General features: G+C 38.9%; 1 protein-coding gene across 2 annotated transcripts in view; it reads right to left on the bottom strand.

The window, feature by feature from the left end:
• The window catches only part of DNAH6 (dynein axonemal heavy chain 6), a 249681-nt gene that overhangs the window by 42953 nt on the left and 187336 nt on the right, over positions 1-19392 (bottom strand). For both annotated transcript variants that reach the window (XM_070511881.1, XM_014852847.3), the window contains exon 64: positions 1766-1956. In XM_070511881.1, the coding sequence (XP_070367982.1) occupies positions 1766-1956 (191 nt within the window). The remainder of the gene's footprint in view (positions 1-1765; positions 1957-19392) is intronic.

The raw sequence follows: 19392 nt of genomic DNA on the forward strand, positions 1-19392 counted from the left end.
AGTTTTTTTTTGTTATTACAAACAACTTTTCTGCAAGTGTTCTTGAACATGCTCCTTGCACACGTGAGCCTGATGTTCTAGGACGCTGGTCCGGTAGTGAATTGCTGGGATATAGGGGCTGCCATCTTCAGCTTTAATATACTGCCAACCGCTCTTCAAAGTGATTTTAACCAACTTTTCACCCCCACTTGCAATTTGAATGTTTCCATAGCTCCGTATCTTTGCCACCATTTTGCCAGTTGGATGAGTATGAAATGATATCTATTTCCTTATGGTTTTAATTTGTTGTTTGCTAATTACTAGTGAGGTTGGACATCTTTTCATATGCTTATCAGGCATTTAGGTTTCCTTTTCTGAGAATTTCCTGTTCATGTTTTTTGTCTTTATTCCCTTTGGATTGTTTTCTTTTTGTTTTTAATTCACAGGAGCTCTTAAAAGTTGTATATACTAATTCTTTGTTAGGACTTTAGAACCAAAGGCAAATGTGTAGGGCCGTTTGATGGTTAATTTTATGTGTCAACTTGACTGGGTCACATGGTGCCCTGACATTTGGCTGAACATTATTCTGGGTGAGTCTGTGAGGGTATTTCCGGATGAGATTAACATTTGAATGGGTAGACCAGGTAGATTGCTTGCCTTCATGTGGATGGGCCATGATCAGTTGAAGACTTGAATAGAACAAAAGGCTGAGTAGGAGGGAGCTCGTCCTGCTTGACTGCTTGAGCTGGGACACTGATCTTTTCTGCCTTTGGATTCAGACTGAAATATTGGCTCTTGGCGGGCCTTGAGCCTGCTCGCTTTCAGACTGGAACTTATACCATAAGTTCTCCTGGTTTTCAAGCCTGGAGACTTGGACTGGGACTGCACATCGGCTCTCCTGGGTTTCCAGCTTGCCGACTGCAGATTTTGGAACTTCTCAGCCTCCATAATCATGTAAGCCAATTTCTTATATATAGGATATTATACTATATACACACCATATATATATAAAATCTCCTATTGCTTCTGTTTCTTTGGAGAAGTCTGACTAATATAGACTACAATCTCCAAATGAACATATGGGGTCCATCATCTTGTAACCCCCAGTCCAGGAAACAGGCCAGACCAGCCACTCCATGCAGGGGCCTGTCGGGGCTGGAGATGACCTTGTAGATATGAAACCCCTCCTCTCTCCTGCCGCCCTGTGGTCTTGTGCACTTTCCTACCCATCTGGACACCATGTTGGGGAGGATTAGGGGAAGAAGGAGAAGTCAGGAAGACTGAGTTTTTATGAGAAAGAAACTAAACCAGCCTACGCTGTAGACCTTTCAATGAGAAGAAAATATAATAATGCAAACGTGCAAGTTTAAACTCCCCCCTGGCCCCTGTCACCCAGCAGAGCAGAGGCTCATGAGAAAGATGAGATTAATAATACAACATGGAGAGCTAAAGAATTTTTTGCACATTTGCCTAGGGAATAAACCACAATCCTTTTACTGTTACATTAAAATAATGTCTTAAATAAATGTTTTAATTACTATTCCACTAGATTATTATACTTTAACATTTAAAAAGGTCTTCCCTTTGCTCAACTGAAGTTTACATCTGCTTTTATGATTTTTGATCCCATTTTAAGAACATACATGGCTAAATATTAATGTATCTTCATTTATTTAGTAAGGGTACCTGAATTTAGGAATTCATGCTCCACAGAGGAAAGAAAAAGGGCAAATTTTAACAAGGAGATGATCATATGAATTATTTAAAGTGCACAATGTGTCCTCACCGTTCGGAGTACCCGCTGTCGCGGGCAAACCGCTGGAACGCGCCCATAGGATCCGAGCCTGTGCTTAAGATAAACACCAGGGGAGTGTTGTATGACATGTCTTGATACAGAGTAGGCAGGTCCACAGGTGGTGTCTCTATGAAGCTTTTTCCAAGATTTTCTATTACAAAGTCTGTAAGAGCAAAAACGACCTGAAAGTTGAAAAGAAAAACATTAAAAAAAGTAATATGTTGGATTAAGCCCCCTCATAATTTTCCCTTATTCTCCCCTGCATCTTCTCAGAGGGCGCTGCCCTGTCCTGCACTCACTGGCTCTTGATTAGGCATATTTCTTCCTATAGGACAACTTGGTGGATTTGTATATGACATAACTGCTCACAGCCATGGTTCTCATGACTTCACTGAGCAAGATGAACTATGGGATGAGAAGAAAGTCCCTCATCATTCCATCCATCTATAAACCTGTTGTTTCCCCATCCTTGCCTCCTTCTGACCCATCCCTCTCGCATTCTCATGGACTTTATTTTCAGTCCTTCCATTGTCTCTTTCTGCATTATCCATCTCTCCCTCTCTCCTCGATCTTCTTACCATCATACAACTAGTTCCCCTCCCAGCTACTATTGCATTCCTTTGCTCCTCTTCAGAAGCCAGCTTCTCAAGATTGCTCCCGGCTGTGAAGCGTCATGGCTAGAATGTGTTTTTTCCTCTCAGCAGAAAGGTATTTCTGCCTCTTTCACCTTAGTCAGTGTTGTTCCTTGTGTGTGTGTGTTTTTTTTTTAATCCAGTTTCCATTCTCTCTCAGAGGTGATTGTTCCACAGGTAGTTGTAAATTAGTCATGTCTGTGGGAGGAGGTGAGCTCAGAGTCCTCCTATGCCACCATCTTCCCAGCAGTCAAGCCAACTTCTCAGAAGAATTGACTCCATATATTGTCTCCAATCTTCACCTCTCATTTATTCATCAGGCTCTTCTGACCTTTCTTGGGAACCAGCCTCAGCCCTAATGATTATAGCCCTGCCTGGCCCTTTCCTACACCAATGTGTTTCCTGCACGGATCCCACCCTAGCCTACTTATCCTAGTCCTGTGCTTGCAGACCTTGTTCCTCCCTAGCCTTTATGGAGCCTTTGCATGAGATAGAAAAAGGTGTTCCTTCTTCAAGGTACTTGTGCCAGAAAGCTGTCGTGATAAATATACAAACCTAACCTACAATATCTACAATGTGAATGGCACAGTGCACATCCTGTGCAACTGTAAGCAGCAACCCTGCTTTAACGTTAGCCTTCGATTAGATGTTGACATCATGCTGTCCAAATGAGCCTCCCCAAGTTTTTGTTGTTGGTGTTGTTGGGGGAGGGGGCATCTCCACCTGGTTCAGGGCCATGGCCTTGGACTGCACCCTTTTGTGGCCAATCTGGGAAAGGTTGTTCACATGCTTGCCCACTTACATGAGGATATATTGTGGTGCTAACTATTAAAGGTGGCATGGTCCAGAAAGGACAGCCCTGCAACAGGGCCAAGGGAGTTGGAGCTTAGTTCTAGCTCTGTCACTATGACTAAGTATAATTCTAGCATCAATTTCTTTTTACTTTTATTTAAAATATTTTTGATGATGTGAGCTATTTATTTGCTTTTTACTTTGACAAAAAGTGCTCATAGAGTTTACAGTGACTGACAACATTCAAAGCACCAATAATTTATTTCTTGGGGCTGTTAACATACATATAAAAGTGCTAACACACTTGTGAAATGTTTTTGAATTAAAAAGTTGGGGAGGGGCCAGCCCAGTGGTGTACTGGTTAAATTTGGTGCACTCCGCTTCAGTGGCCTGGGTTTGTGGGTTTGGATCCCTGGCACGCACCTACACCACTCATCAAGCCATGCTGTGGTGGTGACTCACATACAAAATAGAGGAAGATGGGCAAAGATGTTAACTCAGGGCCACTCTTCCTTATGCAAAAAGAGGAAGACTGGCAACAGGTGTGTTAGCTCAGGGCCAATCTTCCTCACCAAAAAAAAAGAAGGTTTGAGAAATATTTCTCTTATAAACAGGACAAATTGCCATTAATATTATATAGAGAGCTATGTTTCCAATGGCTTTATTAATGAAAGGTCATAAGCTATTGGTTACATGTGCAATTTCTCATATGTATGAACTGCTTTTCTTTATGAACCATTTCAAATATGCAGAAAAGAAATTTTCATAAAACACACCCTTAGTTAGGCTCTAGGCTACCTTGTATACACCCAGAAAGACATATATCAAGAACATGGTTAAGTACATAGAATACAGAAAGGAGATGTATCAGTTAAAGCTAATAGAGCCAAAGTTTTCTGTGAATTAGCAGGTAGCTCCTGTCTTTTGATTTGGCCTAGTGCTATTTGTCTCTCTTGTAATGTGTAACGTGCACAATTCTCAGGTGGAGGAAGAGGCTGTACCATAGAAGTGAGTATGTACGCATGCCAGCCCAGGGCAGTGTGCCTCACTGCCAGTGCTAAATGATCCTCCTCACTTTCATACTAAGTGCCTAGGAGTTCTCTGCTGTTTCCAATAGTGCATTAATGATCACGTCCATATAAAAGATAATGTAACAACTCCTATCTCATTCACTCAGCACAGAGGCTTCTTGGATTCTAGTTATTCTAGTCAGTATAAGTGAATCAGGCTTTCTTCTTGATGTTGAACCCATCACTGATGTAATGGCCTGAATAGAGAGTGGTCCTTGATGACTGACAACACTGCTGAGCTGGTAGGAGTATGGAAGATTTCCTCCTTGGCATTTCTTATAGTATCCACTGACTTGCTTGCTCCTCATGTTCCTTCCATATCACATGGCTGGAACTGATCAACTTCTCTTTGTGACCCTTCAGGAATTTTTCTGTTTTATTCTCATCAAGATCTTTATGGCAATAATGGCAAGAATTTGCTGTGGAAATGCTTCAGATTTCTCATATCTCTATGATTAGAGAGTCAGGCATTTCTTGAAGATCACTCTCTGCAAATCCCATGTCTGGGTTGCAGGACCAAGGAATGTGGAGTCCCCTCCCTCTTTATCAGCAAGTCCTTTGCTAGGAGCTCCTCTCATTTTCCTCTTTATAAATTGAGTTTCCCAGTTCTGAAATATGTGATTCCATTATGTTTTGCTTAGAATGGTTTTCTTCGTTTGCTGCTTGATCCTTCTCACAGTCTTTGGCTGAGTCCCTCAGAGCAGTTTTTAGTTCATCCTTCCTATCAGAATTCACTGGGCATTCCCATAGGGAATTCCTGAATTCCTGTGAATACTTTTTTGAAGGTATTGATGGGCTGATAGTGCACAGATTCACTGTTGAGAGGCTTTCTGTGCTTAGGAATTCCCTGCCCAGAAGAAGGGCTGGTTTTGTGCTTTCATTGTAATGAGATGAAAAGCTTAAATATTTGGGAATAATGACCCCTGCTCGTCCTTCATTAGTGACCAAACCTTATTTAAGCTATAGTGTATTAGATGAAGAATAAAGACCCTGGGTGGGTGGCAAATTGTTTTAATTATAGAACACATGTGCTTACACTTCTCTCCATCACACTCAAGTTCTTTTTTTTCTTTTGTGGCAAAATACATATAACATAAAATTTACCATCTTAACTATTTCTAAGTGTATAGTTCAGTGGTATTAAATACATTCACAATGTTGTGTAACTATCACCACTATCCATCTTCATGCATATTCAAGTTCTTGAGCCCTAAAGAAGAAATCAAGAGAATGTTGGCTGGAATAAGAAGGTGTTCTTTTCCTTGCAGAAGGTTAATGGATAGGGATAGGTCATTAAACTTGTTTTGGGAACTACAGTCCTTCAAACTTAGTAATAACAGTTGTACATTTTGGTAGGAGTATTATCAGCAAAAATCCATCAAGGTAAATTTCCTTCCTCAAGTTCAGTCTTAGTCTTCCATGATTTATTTAATTTTTCTGTGTATTCTTCCAGCTGATCCAAATAGTGACTTAAAAACTCTTGAGATCAAAATGGTGGTAGGGGCGTTTTCTACAATCTTCCCCCTAAAAAGCGCTCATTTTGACAATCACTCATGGATGAGAGTGCCTTTGTGAAAGTCTGGGAGTCCAGCAGAGAAGGTCCAGCACACCATTAGGGGAAAAAAAAATCCCAAATTGGACACATTGGAGAGGTGAAGAGGAACAGTTTCACTTTACTCGCTATAAGAAAACACGGAAACGCAATTCAGTGAAATCAGGAAAAAATTACCTGCACAAAATGAGAAGTTTAATAGAGATAAAAATCACAAAAAAGAACCAAACAGAAATTCTGGAGCTGAAGAATACAATGAATGCAGTGAAAAATGCGATAGAGAGTATAAACAGCAGACTGAATCAAGCAGAAGTATCTATGAAGTAGAAGACGTGTCCTTTAAAATTATCCAAGTCATAGGAGAACAGAGAAAAAAGAGTGAAGAAAGTCTGTGTGAACTATAGGATGCCGTTAACAGAAACAATTTATGCATTATTCGAGTCCCAGAAGAAGAGAAGGAGAAGTGGGTAGAAAGTTTATTTAAAGAAACAATGGCTGAGCACCTCCCAAATCTGGGGTGAGATTTAGACATCTGAGTTCATGAAACTTATAGGTTCCCCTAAAATTTCAATCCAAAATGATCTTTTCCAAGACATGTTATAATAAGACTGTTTAAGATCAAAGACAAAGAGAAGATTTTAAAAGTAGCAAGAAAGGAGAAAACCCCTCACGTACAAGGGAACATAAGGCTATCGGTAGATTTCTTAGCAGAAATCTTGCAGGCTGAGAGAGTGGGATGATATGTTCAAAGCACTGAAAGAAAAAAACTGCCAGCCAAGAATACTTTATCCAGCAAAGTTTTCCTTCAGAAAAGTAGGAGAGATACTTTCCCAAATGAATAAAAGCTGAGGGAGTACGTCACCACTAGACCTGCCTTACAAGAAATGCTGAAAGGAGTTCTGCAAGCTGAAATGAAGGAATGCTAATTAGTAACGTGAAACCATAAAAATATAAAAAACATTGGTAAAGGTAAGTATATAGTCAACTTCAGAATACTCTAATCCTTAATTATGGTGTTGTGTTAATCACCTAATTCTAGTAAAGGGTTAAAGGATAAAGTATTAAAAACAATGATGGCTAAAATAATTTGTCAATGGATACACAATATAAAAAGAAGTATAATGTGGCATCCAAAAAATAAAATGTGTGTGTGTGGGAAGGGTAAAGTTTTTGTATGTGGTCAAAATTAAGTTGCTATCAGTTTAAATAGGATGTTATATCTATTAAGATGTTTTATGTAAGCCTCATGGTAACCATAAAGCAAAAAACCTACAGTAAATAAACAAAAGATAAAAGTAAGGGGATCAAAGCAAATCACTAGAGAAAATCATCACTTCACAAAGGAACATGGCAAGAGAGGAAGAAAGGAACAAGGGAACTACAAAACAACTGGAAAACAGCTATTAAGATGACATTGGCAATTCCTCACCTAACAATAATAACTTTAAATGTAAATAGATTAAATTCTCCAATCAAAGGGCAGAGAATGGCTGAATGAATTAAAAAAATAAGACCCAATTATATGCTGCCTATAAGAATTGCTCTTCAGCTTTAAGGACACACGTAGGCTCAAAGTGAAGGGGTGGAAAAAGATATTCCATGCAAATGGGAAACCAAAAGACAGCAGCGGTAACTATACTTGTATCAGACAAAATAGACTTTAAGTAAAAAAATTGTAAGAAGAGACAAAGAAGCTCATTATATAATGATAAAGGGGTCAATTCATCAAGAGGATATAGCAATTATAAATATATATGACCCAACATCAGAGCTCCTAAATATATTAAGCAAATACTAAAAGTGATACAATAATAGGGGACTTCAATACTGCATTTTCAACAATGCATAGGTCATCTAGACAGAAAATCAATAAGGAAACTGGGCTTGAACTATACTTTAGACCAAATGGACCTAATAGTCATACACAGAACATTCCGTCCAACAACAGCAGTATATACATTCTTCTCAAGTGCACTGCTGGTGGGAGTGTGAAATGGTTAGTTTCTTAAATGGTTAAACATAGAGTTACTACATGACCCAGCAATTTCACTCCTAGCTATATACCAATGAGAAATGAAGACATATGTCCACACAAATATTGTCCACAAATGTTTATAGCAGCATCATTCATAAGAGCCAAAAAAGTAGAAACAACCCAAATGCCTATCAACTCACGAATAGATAAATAAAATGTGGTATATCCATAACAATATAATATTATTCAGCCATAAAAAGGAATGAAATACTGATACTTGATACAACATGGATGAACCTTGAAATCATTATGCTAAATGAAAGAAGACACACAAAAGACCACATATTGAGTGTTCCATTTATATGAAATGACCAGAATAGGCAAATCCATAGAGACAGAAAGTACATTAGCGGTTGCCAGGGGCTGGCGCTGGAGCATTGGGAGGTTTTGCTCTGGGTGTGGAGTTTCTTTTTTGGGTAATGCAAAGTTTTAAAATTGCACAACTCTGTGAAAATACTAAGAGCCATTGAAATGAACATCTTAAATGGGTGAATTGTATGATATGTGAATTATCCTTAATAAAGCTACTAAAAAAACTCTTGCGGGTCCTTTTTATACATGATCAGAGAACGTCTGTGACAGCTAAAGTGCCATTTAAAAAATTTCCAAGTAACTCTTGCTTGGTCTCTGTGTCACAGGGATCTTTCTTAGCAAGCAATTGTGCTAAGCATCCCATGAGAATGTTGTGGGGAATTTTCTTCCATGGGATATCTCACTTAAATAATCAGCACACAGTGGAATTGACAACAGAAGCTTAAAATTGCATTTATATAACTGGTGTTTCCCAAATTGAAAAAGCCTTGCAATTGTTGCTCTGAGTATGAAGATTTCATCTCGGGTAACTCTGGTAACACCGTGGTTTTTCAACAGAGAGAAAACCTGGCTCTCAAAGAAACTGCCAGCTTCCTGAGGCAGAGGAAGCCTGGGTTGAAACACCAGAACTGTCAAAGTTAGGGCTTCTGGTGGATCTAGCCTTGGAAACCAGTGATGCTGCAGCTCATGAATATGCTCTGAGGTCCTCATCTCTCTGACTGCGTTGAGAGTAACTTTTTCTCCTTATTTATGTTTAATCACATTAAAGTAATGGCTCACAAAGTGTGGTCTCAGGATCAGCAGCAGCAGTGGCACCTGGGAAGCTGTTAGAAACACACATCTTTTGCCCCTAGCCCAGACCTACTCAATCAGAAACTCTGGTGGGCAGGCCCTGGGAATCTGTGCTTTAACAAGCCCTCCAGATGACTCTGATTTACACCAAAATTTGAGAACACTGGTATAGAGGACTTTTCTTAGCTTTGTTCTGTGCTGATAAATTATTCTCTATTAGGCAATCTTTATTGGTCTCTGAACTAGATGATAATTTCTTTTTTCTCCTTCTAGTTCAAATTTCTAACAACCTTGTCCTGAGAGGTGTCGATAATGTTGATGGCAAAGAAAGAATTGTCAGAATGACAGGCATTCTACTTCCTGATGCAGTTCTAATGAGTCTGCCAGCTGATTTACTTAGTTTTTGAAATAAAGTTTCATCTTCAGGTCCAAACATGCCATTTCTGAAGGAGGCTGAATTTTCATGCAAGATTGCAGTATCTCACACAAGCCACTGTGTTGGAACATCCTTTTTATCCCAAAGGAGCAGTTGACTACCAAGTAGAAGCATTGCACACCCAACAGGCTCTGTTCGTGAACAGACCTGGGAGCAACAGGCCGGTTACCTTGAACTCTCTCATCACAGAAAACTTGTCTCTGGTCTGTCTTTGTTCTAAAGCTTCCTCAGGTTCTCTTCTTCTTTGGGTAGGGAATCTAGATCTTTGGAACTTGGATTCTTTACTTTGGAACCCCAATTTCCTTAGCAAGTCATTCTCTGGAATCAATACCAGGGTAAGGGTTGTTCCTAAATGCCTTAATGAGTGTATGTAATTGGGAGGAGGTGTAGCTAGCATGACATAATATCATCATGCTTGAATCCTCTCTTCAGGTGGTTTTGTTGGTGGTCTTGACTGATTCCGGCCCCTGTCTTCTCTGGAATGCATATCGAGCTCGTCATTTCTGAAACCTAATCTATATTTTAGACCCCTCCATGTTGATTTGTAAAGGAAGTTTTGTTTGGTAGTTTAACACAGGTAAGGTTTTTGGTAGAATGCATTGATAAGAATTTTCACTTAGTTCTCTGTGAATTTGATATGACTGCATCTGTCATTTCTAACTTTGATCACATTTGGAGAACTGTCCTGGGACATGTTGCAGGACAGTCCTGGTGTTAGGAGTAAAGACATTTTTTATTATGAAAATTTCAAGCACATGTAAAATTAGAGAATAATGAACCTGATGTTTCACCCAGCTTCAACATTTATCAAGACAAGGCCAATTTGGTTTCATCGATACACCCACCCACTCCCCACTCCTTAGGATTATTTTGAAGCAAATCTCATGTGTCATATTATCTCATCCTTAAATACTTCAGTGCATGTCTCTACAAGATAAGGACTCTTTAGAAAACATATAACCACAGTACCATAATCACATCTAAAAAATTAACAATTCCTTAATATCATCAAATATCTAGTCAGTGTTCACCTTTCCCTAATTAAGTTATAAATGCCTCTATATGTGTGTGTTTCAATACAGTATGTTTAATCAAGATCTAAATAAATCTTATACACAGAGATAGAGTGAATCTCTTCTAATCTATGCATTTCATCCTTCATCTCCTCTTCTCTCTTGCAAAACAAACACATAAAATATGTTGTTGAAGAAACCAGATCGTGTGTCTTGGAAAATTTCTCATACTCTTAATCTCTTAAGATATAGCCTCAATGTCTTAATCTTTAAAACTCCTCCTCCTTTGGGGCTCTTGTCATTTAGTTATTCTTTCATTTTTGTCAGCATCTAACCTGGTAGCCACTGTTCCATATTCACTGAAGACTTTCCACTCGGCTCGTAGCCTTCCTCTTCATTACACATCTATTCCAGTGATTTGTAAACTGTGTCCCAGACATTGTCTTGCCACCATCTGAGGTGACACAACCTAAGTTCAGAGTGCATGTGGTCATCCAATATCCTAACCTTATAGTTCCTTGATCTTTAACTCCAGTGCACATCATCCCATCTCTTCCTCAGTCACCCACACCCATGGCCACCCTCAGGACATTGTCATCACTTGGAACTATTCATTAAAAATTTTAACTCAACTTTGATCACAACCTCTCCCATCCTTCTAGCTCTGCTACACCTCTTGTCCAACTCTGTCTGCTTCTAAAGAAATATTCAACGTTTTTCCTTTTCTCCCAGTCTATTAGCCGTTTCCTAGATTTCTTCCTCTTTCCAGAACTACTTTTACCGAGAGTCTGAATGGCCTTGCATCCTCTATTCTTATTGCGTTTACCCATAAATCAGGTCAACCCCACAACCTCTTTTCTGTGTTCCTACAGAGATTGCAGAAAATTCTGCAACATAGCATCATTATCTCCCAACTAAGCTTTGGCTTTCTCCTGTTAGTTCTCTCTCTCTCATTTCTCATAGGAACAACCTCCATTTTTCTCTAGTGCCTCCTGAAACTCATCACTCAAATTCTCAGCAGATAATATAACTCCTTTATTCTTAATGAAATTGGGGATTATATCTGTATATATAAAAGCTGGAACTGCCTGCAATGCTTCATTCATTCTGTTAATAACTTTTGCTGTATCAAAACTCTATCCCTCCTTGGTTTTGATGTTACTTTTTTCTCCTAGTCGTCTTCTTGCCCCTCTGAATATTCCTTTTCATGGGTTCCTCATCCTTTCTTTCTTCCTTTTAAAAGTTGCTGCTCCTCAAGATTTCATCCTTTGTCCACTTGTCCTTTGATTCTATTATGTGCCATTTCTCTACGTTCCCACAACTCCTGTGGTTTTATTTTCCAACTCAGTTCTGATAATCCCCACATCTATTTCTTTTTTTAATTTATTTTTTTATTGCAGTAACATTGGTTTATAACATTATATAACTTTCAGGTGTACATTGTAATATATTTCAAATTCTGTGTAGATTACATCATGTTCTCCACCCAAAGAGTAATTACAATCCATCCGCATACACATGTGCCTAATCACCCCTTTCGCCCTCCTTCCTCCCAGCTCTCCCTCTGGTAACCACTAATCCAATCTCTGTTGCTATGTGTTTGTCGTCGTTTTTATCTTCTACTTATGAGTGAGGTCATACGGTATTTGACTTTCTCTCTCTGACTTATTTCACTTAGCATACTGCCCTCAAGGTCCATCTGTGTTGTCACAAGTGGCCGGATTTCATCATTTCTTATGGCTGAGTAGTATTCTGTTGTGTATAAATACCACATCTTCTTTATCCATTCATCCCTTGATGGGCACCTAGGTTAATTCCAAGTCTTGGCTATTGTGAATAATGCTGCAATGAACATAGGGGTGCAAGTATCTTTATGCATTTGTGTTTTCAGGTTCTCTGGATAAATACCCAGCAGTGGAATAGCTGGATCATATGGTAGACCTATTCTTAATTTTTTGAGGAAACCCCATAATGTTTTCCATAGTGGCTGCACCAGTTTGTTTGCACTCCCACCAGCAGTGTACGAGGTTTCCCTTCTCTCCACATCCTCTCTGACACTTATTGTTTACAGTCTTGTTAATTATAGCCATTCTGATGGGAGTGAGGAGATATCTCGTAGTTTTGATTTGCATTTCCCTGATAGTTAATGATGTTGAACATCTTTTCATGTGTCTGTTGGCCAGCTGTATATCTTCTTTGGAGAAATCTCTGTTTAGATCTTTTGCCCATTTTTTTTTTGGTTAATTTTTTTTTATTAAGGTTATGATAGTTAACAACCTTGTGAAATTACAGTTGTATATCATTATTAGTCATGTTGTAGGTACACCACTTCACCCCTAGTGCCTTCTCCCCACCCCCCTTTCCCCTGGTAACCACCAATCAGTTCTCTTTGTCCATATGTTAGCTACCACCTATGAGAGGAGTCATACAGAGTTCGTCTTTCTCTATCTGGCTTATTACACTAAACATAATACCCTCAAGGTCTATCCATGTTGTTGTGAATGGGATGACTTTGTCCTTTTTTATGGCTGAGTAGTATTCCATTGTATATATATACACCATATCTTCTTTATCTAATCATCAGTTGCTGGGCACTAGGTTGGTTCCATGACTTGGCTATTGTGAATAATGCTGCGATGAACACAGGGGTGCATGGGACTTTTGGAATTGCTGACTTCAGGTTCTTAGGATAGATACCCAGTAGTGGGATGGCTGGGCCATAAGGTATTTCTATTCTTAACTTTTTGAGGAATCTCCATACTGTTTTCCATAGTGGCTGCACCAGTTTCTTTCGCCCATTTTTAAATTAGGTTGCTGAGATATATGAGTTCTTTGTATATTTTGGTTATTAACCCCTTATCTGATACATGGTTTGCAAATATCTTCTCCCAGTTTTTAGGTTGTCCTCTCGTTTTGCTGATGGTTTTCTTTGCTATGCAGAAGCTTTTTAGTTTGATGTATCCCACTTGTTTATTTTTTCTATTGTTTCCCTTACCCAGTCAGACATGGTATTTGCAAAAATGCTGCTAAGACCAATGTTGACGAGCATACTGCCTATGTTTTCTTCTAGAAGTTTCATGTCTTACATTCAAGTCTTTAATCCATTTTGAGTTGATTTTTGTGTATAGTGGAAGATAATGGTCTACTTTCATTCTTTTGCATGTGGCTGTCCAGTTTTCCCAACATCATTTATGGAAGAGACTCTCCTTTCTCCATTGTATGTTTTTGGCTCCTTTGTCGAATATTAGCCGTCCATATATATGTGGCTTTATTTCTGGGCTCTCGATTCTCTTCCACTGATCTGTGTGTCTGTTTTTGTGTCAGTACCATGCTGTTTTGGTTACTATAGCTTTGTAGTATCTTTTGAAATCAAGGAGTGATACCTCCAGCTTTGTTCTTTTTTCTCAGGATTACTTTGGCTATTCAGGGTTTTTTGTTGTTTCATACAAATTTTAGGATTCTTTGTTCTATTTCTGTGAAAAATGTCATTGGAACTTTGATAGAGATTGCATTGAATCTATAGATTGCTTTAGGAAGTATGGACATTTTAACTATGTTAATTCTTCTAATCCAAGAGTATGGAATATCTTTCCATTTCTTTGTGTCTGCTTCAATTTCCTTCAACAATGTTTTACAGGTTTTGGTGTACAGATCTTTTATCTCTTTGGTTAAGTTTATTCCTAGGTATTTTATTCTTTTTGTTGCAATTGTAAATGGGATTGTATTCTTAATTTCTCTTTCTGTCACTTCATCTTTAGTGTATAGAAACACAACTGATTTTTGTATGTTGATTTTTAGTCCTGCATCAAGACTGTATTCATTTATTATTTCTAAAAGTTTTTAATGGATTCTTTAGAGTTTTCTGTATATAAAATCATGTCATCTGCAAATAGTGACAGTTTCACTTCTCCTTTTCCAACTTGGACCCCTTTTAAGTCTTTTTTCTTGCCTGATTGCTCTGGCTAGGACTTCCAATACTATGTTAAATAAGAGTGGTGAAAGTGGGCATCCTTGTCTGGTTCCTGTTCTTAGAGGGATAGCTTTCAGTTTTTCTCCATTGAGAATGAAATTAGCTGTGGGTTTGTCATATATTGCCTTTATTATGTGGAGGCATTTTCCTTCTATACTCATTTTATTTGGACTTTTTATCATAATTGGATGCTGTATCTCGTCAAATGCTTTCTCTGCATCTATTGAGAGGATCATGTGATTTTTATTCTCCATTTTGTTAATATGGTGTATCACATTGACTGATTTGTGGATGTTGAACAATCCCTGCATGCCTGGAATAAATCCCACTTGATCATGGTGTATGATCTTTTAAATGTATTGTTGTATTTGATTTGCTAGTATTTTGTTGAGGATTTTTGCATCGATGTTCATCAGTGATATTGGCCTGTAATTTTACTTTTTTGTGTGGTCCTTGTCTGGTTTTGGTATCAGGATAATTTTGGCTTCACAGAATGAGTTAGGAAGCTTCCCCTCCTCTTCAGTTTTTTGGGGGAGTTTGAGAAGAATAGGTATTAAGTCTTCTTTGAATGGTTGGTAGGATTCACCAGGGAAGCCATCTGGTCCTGGACCTTTATTTTTTGGAAGGTTTTTGATTACTGTTTCTATCTCCTTACTGGTGATTGGTCTATTTAAATTCTCTATTTCTTCTTGACTCAGTTTTGGAAGGTTGTATGATTCTAAGAATTTATCCATTTCTTCTAGATTCTCCAATGTGTTGTCGTATAGCTTTTCATACTATTCTCTTATAATCTTCTGCATTTCTGAGGTGTCCATTGTAATTTTTCCTGTTTCATTTCTGATTTTATTTATTTGAGTCTTCTCTCTTTTTTTCTTGGTGAGTCTAGGTAAAGGTTTGTCAATTTTGTTTATCTTTTCAAAGAACAAGCTCTTGGGTTCATTGGTTTTTTTCCTATTTTGTTTTTAGTGTCTATTTTGTTTATTTCTGCTCTGATTTTTTTTTCCTCCCTTCTGCTGATTTTGGGCTTTGTTTGTTTTTCCTTCTGCAGTTCCTTTAGGTTCACTGTTAGATTGTTTATTTGGGAGTTTTCTTGTTTGTTGAGGTGGGCCTGAATTGGTATAAACTTCCCTCTTAGAACTGCTTTTGCCGTATCCCATAGATTTTGGCATGTTGTATTTTCATTTTCATTTGTCTCCAGATACTTTTTGATTTCTCCTTTGATTTCTTTATTGACCCAGTTGTTATTCAGTAGCATTTTGTTTAATCTCCACATATTTGTGGCTTTTCTGATTTTCTTCCTGTAGTTGATTTCTAGTTTCATACCTTTGTGGTCAGAAAAGATGCTTAAATTTATTGAGACTTGTTTTGTGGCCTAATATGTGATCAGTTGTGGAGAATGTTTCATGAATATTTGAAAAGAATGTGTATTCTGCACTTTGGGGATGAAATGTTCCATATATATCTACTAAATCCATCTGGTCTAATGTGTCATTTAAGGCCAATGTTTCCATATTGATCTTTTGTTTGGGTGATCTGTTGGTATAAGTGGAGTGTTAAAGTCCCCTGCTCTTATTGTGTTACTGTCTATTTCTCCTTTTATGTCTGTTAATAATTGCTTTATGTATTTAGTTGCTCCTATGTTGGGTGCATAGATATTTATAAGTGTTATATCCTCTTGTTGGATTGTTCCCTTTGTCATTATGTAGTGCCCTTCTTTGTCTCTTGTTATGGTTTTTGTTTTAAAGTCTATTTTGTCTGACATAAGTATTGCTACCCCAGCCTTCTTTTCTTTGCCATTTGCATGGAGTATCTTTTTCCATCCTTCATTTTCAGTTTGTGAGTGTCTTTAGGTCTGAAGTGTGTCTCTTTATGCAGCATATATATAGGTCTTTTTTTTTTTTATCCAATTAGCTACCCTGTGCCTTTTGATTGGAGGATTTAGTCCATTGACATTTAGCTATTGATGAATATGTATTTATTGCCATTTTGTTACTTTTTTCCTAGGTGTTTTAGTAGTTCTTTTCTGTTCCTTTCTTCTTCTCTTGCTCTCTCCCTTTTGGTTTGATGGCTTTCTTTAGTACTATGTTTGATTTCCTTTCTCTTACTTATTTGTTTATTTATTAGAGGTTTCTGGTTTGTGACTACCATGAGGTTCATATATAATATTCTACATATATAGCAATCTACACTGAGTTGATAGTCTCTTTAGTTTGATCTCTTTCTAAAAGCTCTACTCTTTTACTCCCCTCCTCCCACATTTTATGTTTTTGAAATCATATCTAATCTCTTATTTTGTGTGTGTCTATCCATTACCCTCTTATGATTGAAATAGGTAATTTCAGTACTTTTGTCTTTTAAAACCTTCATATTATCTTCATAGGTGGTTGATCTGCTACCTTTACTGTATTTTTGCCTTTACCAGTGATTTTATTGCATTTTTTAAAAACTAATTTTCTTATTCCTATTTGTAGTCTTTTCTTTCCCACTTAAATAAGTTCCTTCAGCATTTCTTGTAGAATTGGTTTCTTTGTGATAAACTTTAATTTTTGCTTGTCTGGGAAACTCTTTATTTCTCCTTCCATTCTGAATGATCACCTTGTTGGATAGAGTATTCTTGGCTGTAGGTTTTTTCCTTTCAGCACTTTAAATATGTCATGCCGCTCTCTTCTAGCCTGTAGGGTTTTGCCTGAGAAGTCTACAGTTAGCCCTGTGGGGTTTCCTTTGTATGTCACTTGTTGCTGTTCTCTTGCAGCTTTTAAGGTTCTCTCTTTATCTTTAATTTTGGACATTTTAATTATGTGTCTTGGTGTGGGCCTCTTTGAGTTTATCTTGTTTGGTGCTCTCTGTGCTTTCTGTACTTGGATGTCTGTTTCCTTCCTTAGGTTAGGAAAGTTTTCAGCTATTTCTTCAGATAGATTCTCTGCCCCTTTGTCTCTCTCTTTTCCTTCTGAGACACCTATAATATGAATATTAGTGTGCTTGATATTGTCCCAGAGTTCCCTTAGACTGTTCTTGTTCCTTTTAATTCTTTTTTCTTTTATCTGTTCAGCCTGGGTGATTTCCTCTAGTCTTTTGTCCAGCTCACTGATTCGTTCTTCTGTATCATCTACTCTGCTATTGAATCCCTCTAGTGAATTTTTCATTTACAGTATTGTATTCTTCATTTCTGATTGGTTCTTTTTTATATTTTCCAGTTCTTTGTTGACATTCTTACTGTGTTCATCCAGTCTTCTCCCAATATCAGTGAGCATCCTTATGAGTTTTTGTTTGAACTCTTTGTCAGGTAGATGGCTTATTTTTGTTTCATTTAGTTCTTTTTTTCTGGGGTTTTGTCCTGTTCCCTTGCTTGGAATGTATTCCTTTGCCTCTTCATTATGCCTCTTTCTCTGTGCTTATATCTGTGTTTTAGGTGAGTCAGCGATGTCTCCTGATTTTGGAGAAGTGGCCTTATGTAAGAGACACCTTTTGAGGCCCAGCAGTGTTGCTTCCCTCTCATCACCAGTACAAATGTTCCAGGAATGACTCCTGTGTGGGCTATGTATGTCCTTCTGCTGTGGCAGGGTTGGTCTTACTGCAGGTACCCAGGGAGTCTAGGCTTCCCCTCCCAGGCCAACTGTTTGTAAATCAGGTTTGGGAAGCCCCAGTGCAGTTGGCTGCAAGGCCTAATAGTACACTCCTGTTGCAGTTTTCTATTAAGTGGGCAGGCCCTCAGTGTGCCTGGTTGCTAGGCTCAGGGGCTTACAATTGCTATAGGCCTCAGGGCTGCAAGGTTATTGTCTACTCTCTTAGGACTGCAACTGAGTGGGGCTGGCCCCAGGTATAGGAGCACCCCATTGTTTCAGGCTTTGGAAGGTGGGTCTGATCCCCTTTGTGGCTGTTTATGAAGCACAGGTCTTTTGCCACTGATAAGCCACACTTCCCACAGGTCCACACACACTGTCAACACAGTCCTGGCCTATACACACTTCCCAAACCCCTGGAGCATACCCAGTCACCCCACTGCAGAGGCCCCGACACTCTCCACCAATGCCCCCTAGAGTTCTCCTGATCCTCACGCAGGTCCTGACCTACAGAAGCAGACACACTTGCCTGCCTGCAGGGGATTGAGGTACCCAGTCTGTACAGGCCAACAAGTAGTCTGAGGGCTTGCTGTTGGGTGAGGCCAGTCCCTAGGGTGGGCTACTTGCCCTGGATGAGCTGGATTAAATCTGTGCTCTAGTGTGTGTTGCAGACCCCTGGGAAAACAGGCCAGGGGAAGAACTCCAATGGCATCTGCCCACGTCTGTGTCAGCACACCTGTACTAGGTCACAATGATGGCTGCCACCAATGTCTCAGACTCTAGAGAGGTCTCACCTCTCACTGAGATGCAACCAGAACCTACCAGGTGAGTCTCTTTTCACCAAAGGATTGTGTACTTTTCTTTCTGGTGATTTTAGGTTGCTTTCTGAGATGGGTGAATTTGTGCATGGGTCCTTTAAGAGCCAGTTTTTTTTGGTGTATGTCCAATTGCTTTTCTGAGGGTATTCCCTGTTTCAGTTAATAGCCAGTGAATCCAGATATTATGAGACTTGTCTCAGTTGTGCTGAATCTGAAGGATGCTTATAGTGGTAATGTGCCCCGACTTAGGTCCCTGCTCTTCCAGGGAAAGCTGTACACCTTAGGGTTGCTCCCCACCAGCCAGCTGTGAAGCTCCACAGCTTGTGAAGGTGGGTTTTTTTTTTCTCTCCAGAAGGAATTTCTGCCTCTTCCACCTCAGTCAGGACTGTCCCTTGTTGTGGGGATTCTTTTTATCCAGTTTTCAGTTCTCTCTCCAGGGTAATTTTTCCAAGAATAGTTGTGTTCATGGGAGAAGGTGAGTTCAGAGTCCACCTATGCTGACATCTTGAGATCTCCTAAATCTCTATTTCTAACTCATATTTCTCTCTAAAGTTTCCTACCCATGTATTAATGGGTCTCCAGATTGCAGTCCACTCTGATAGCTGGCAGGCACTGAAGACTCAGTGACATCTTTCT

The sequence above is a fragment of the Equus asinus genome, chromosome 6 (assembly GCF_041296235.1).
Source record: "Equus asinus isolate D_3611 breed Donkey chromosome 6, EquAss-T2T_v2, whole genome shotgun sequence".
NCBI classification, from domain to species: domain Eukaryota; kingdom Metazoa; phylum Chordata; class Mammalia; order Perissodactyla; family Equidae; genus Equus; species Equus asinus.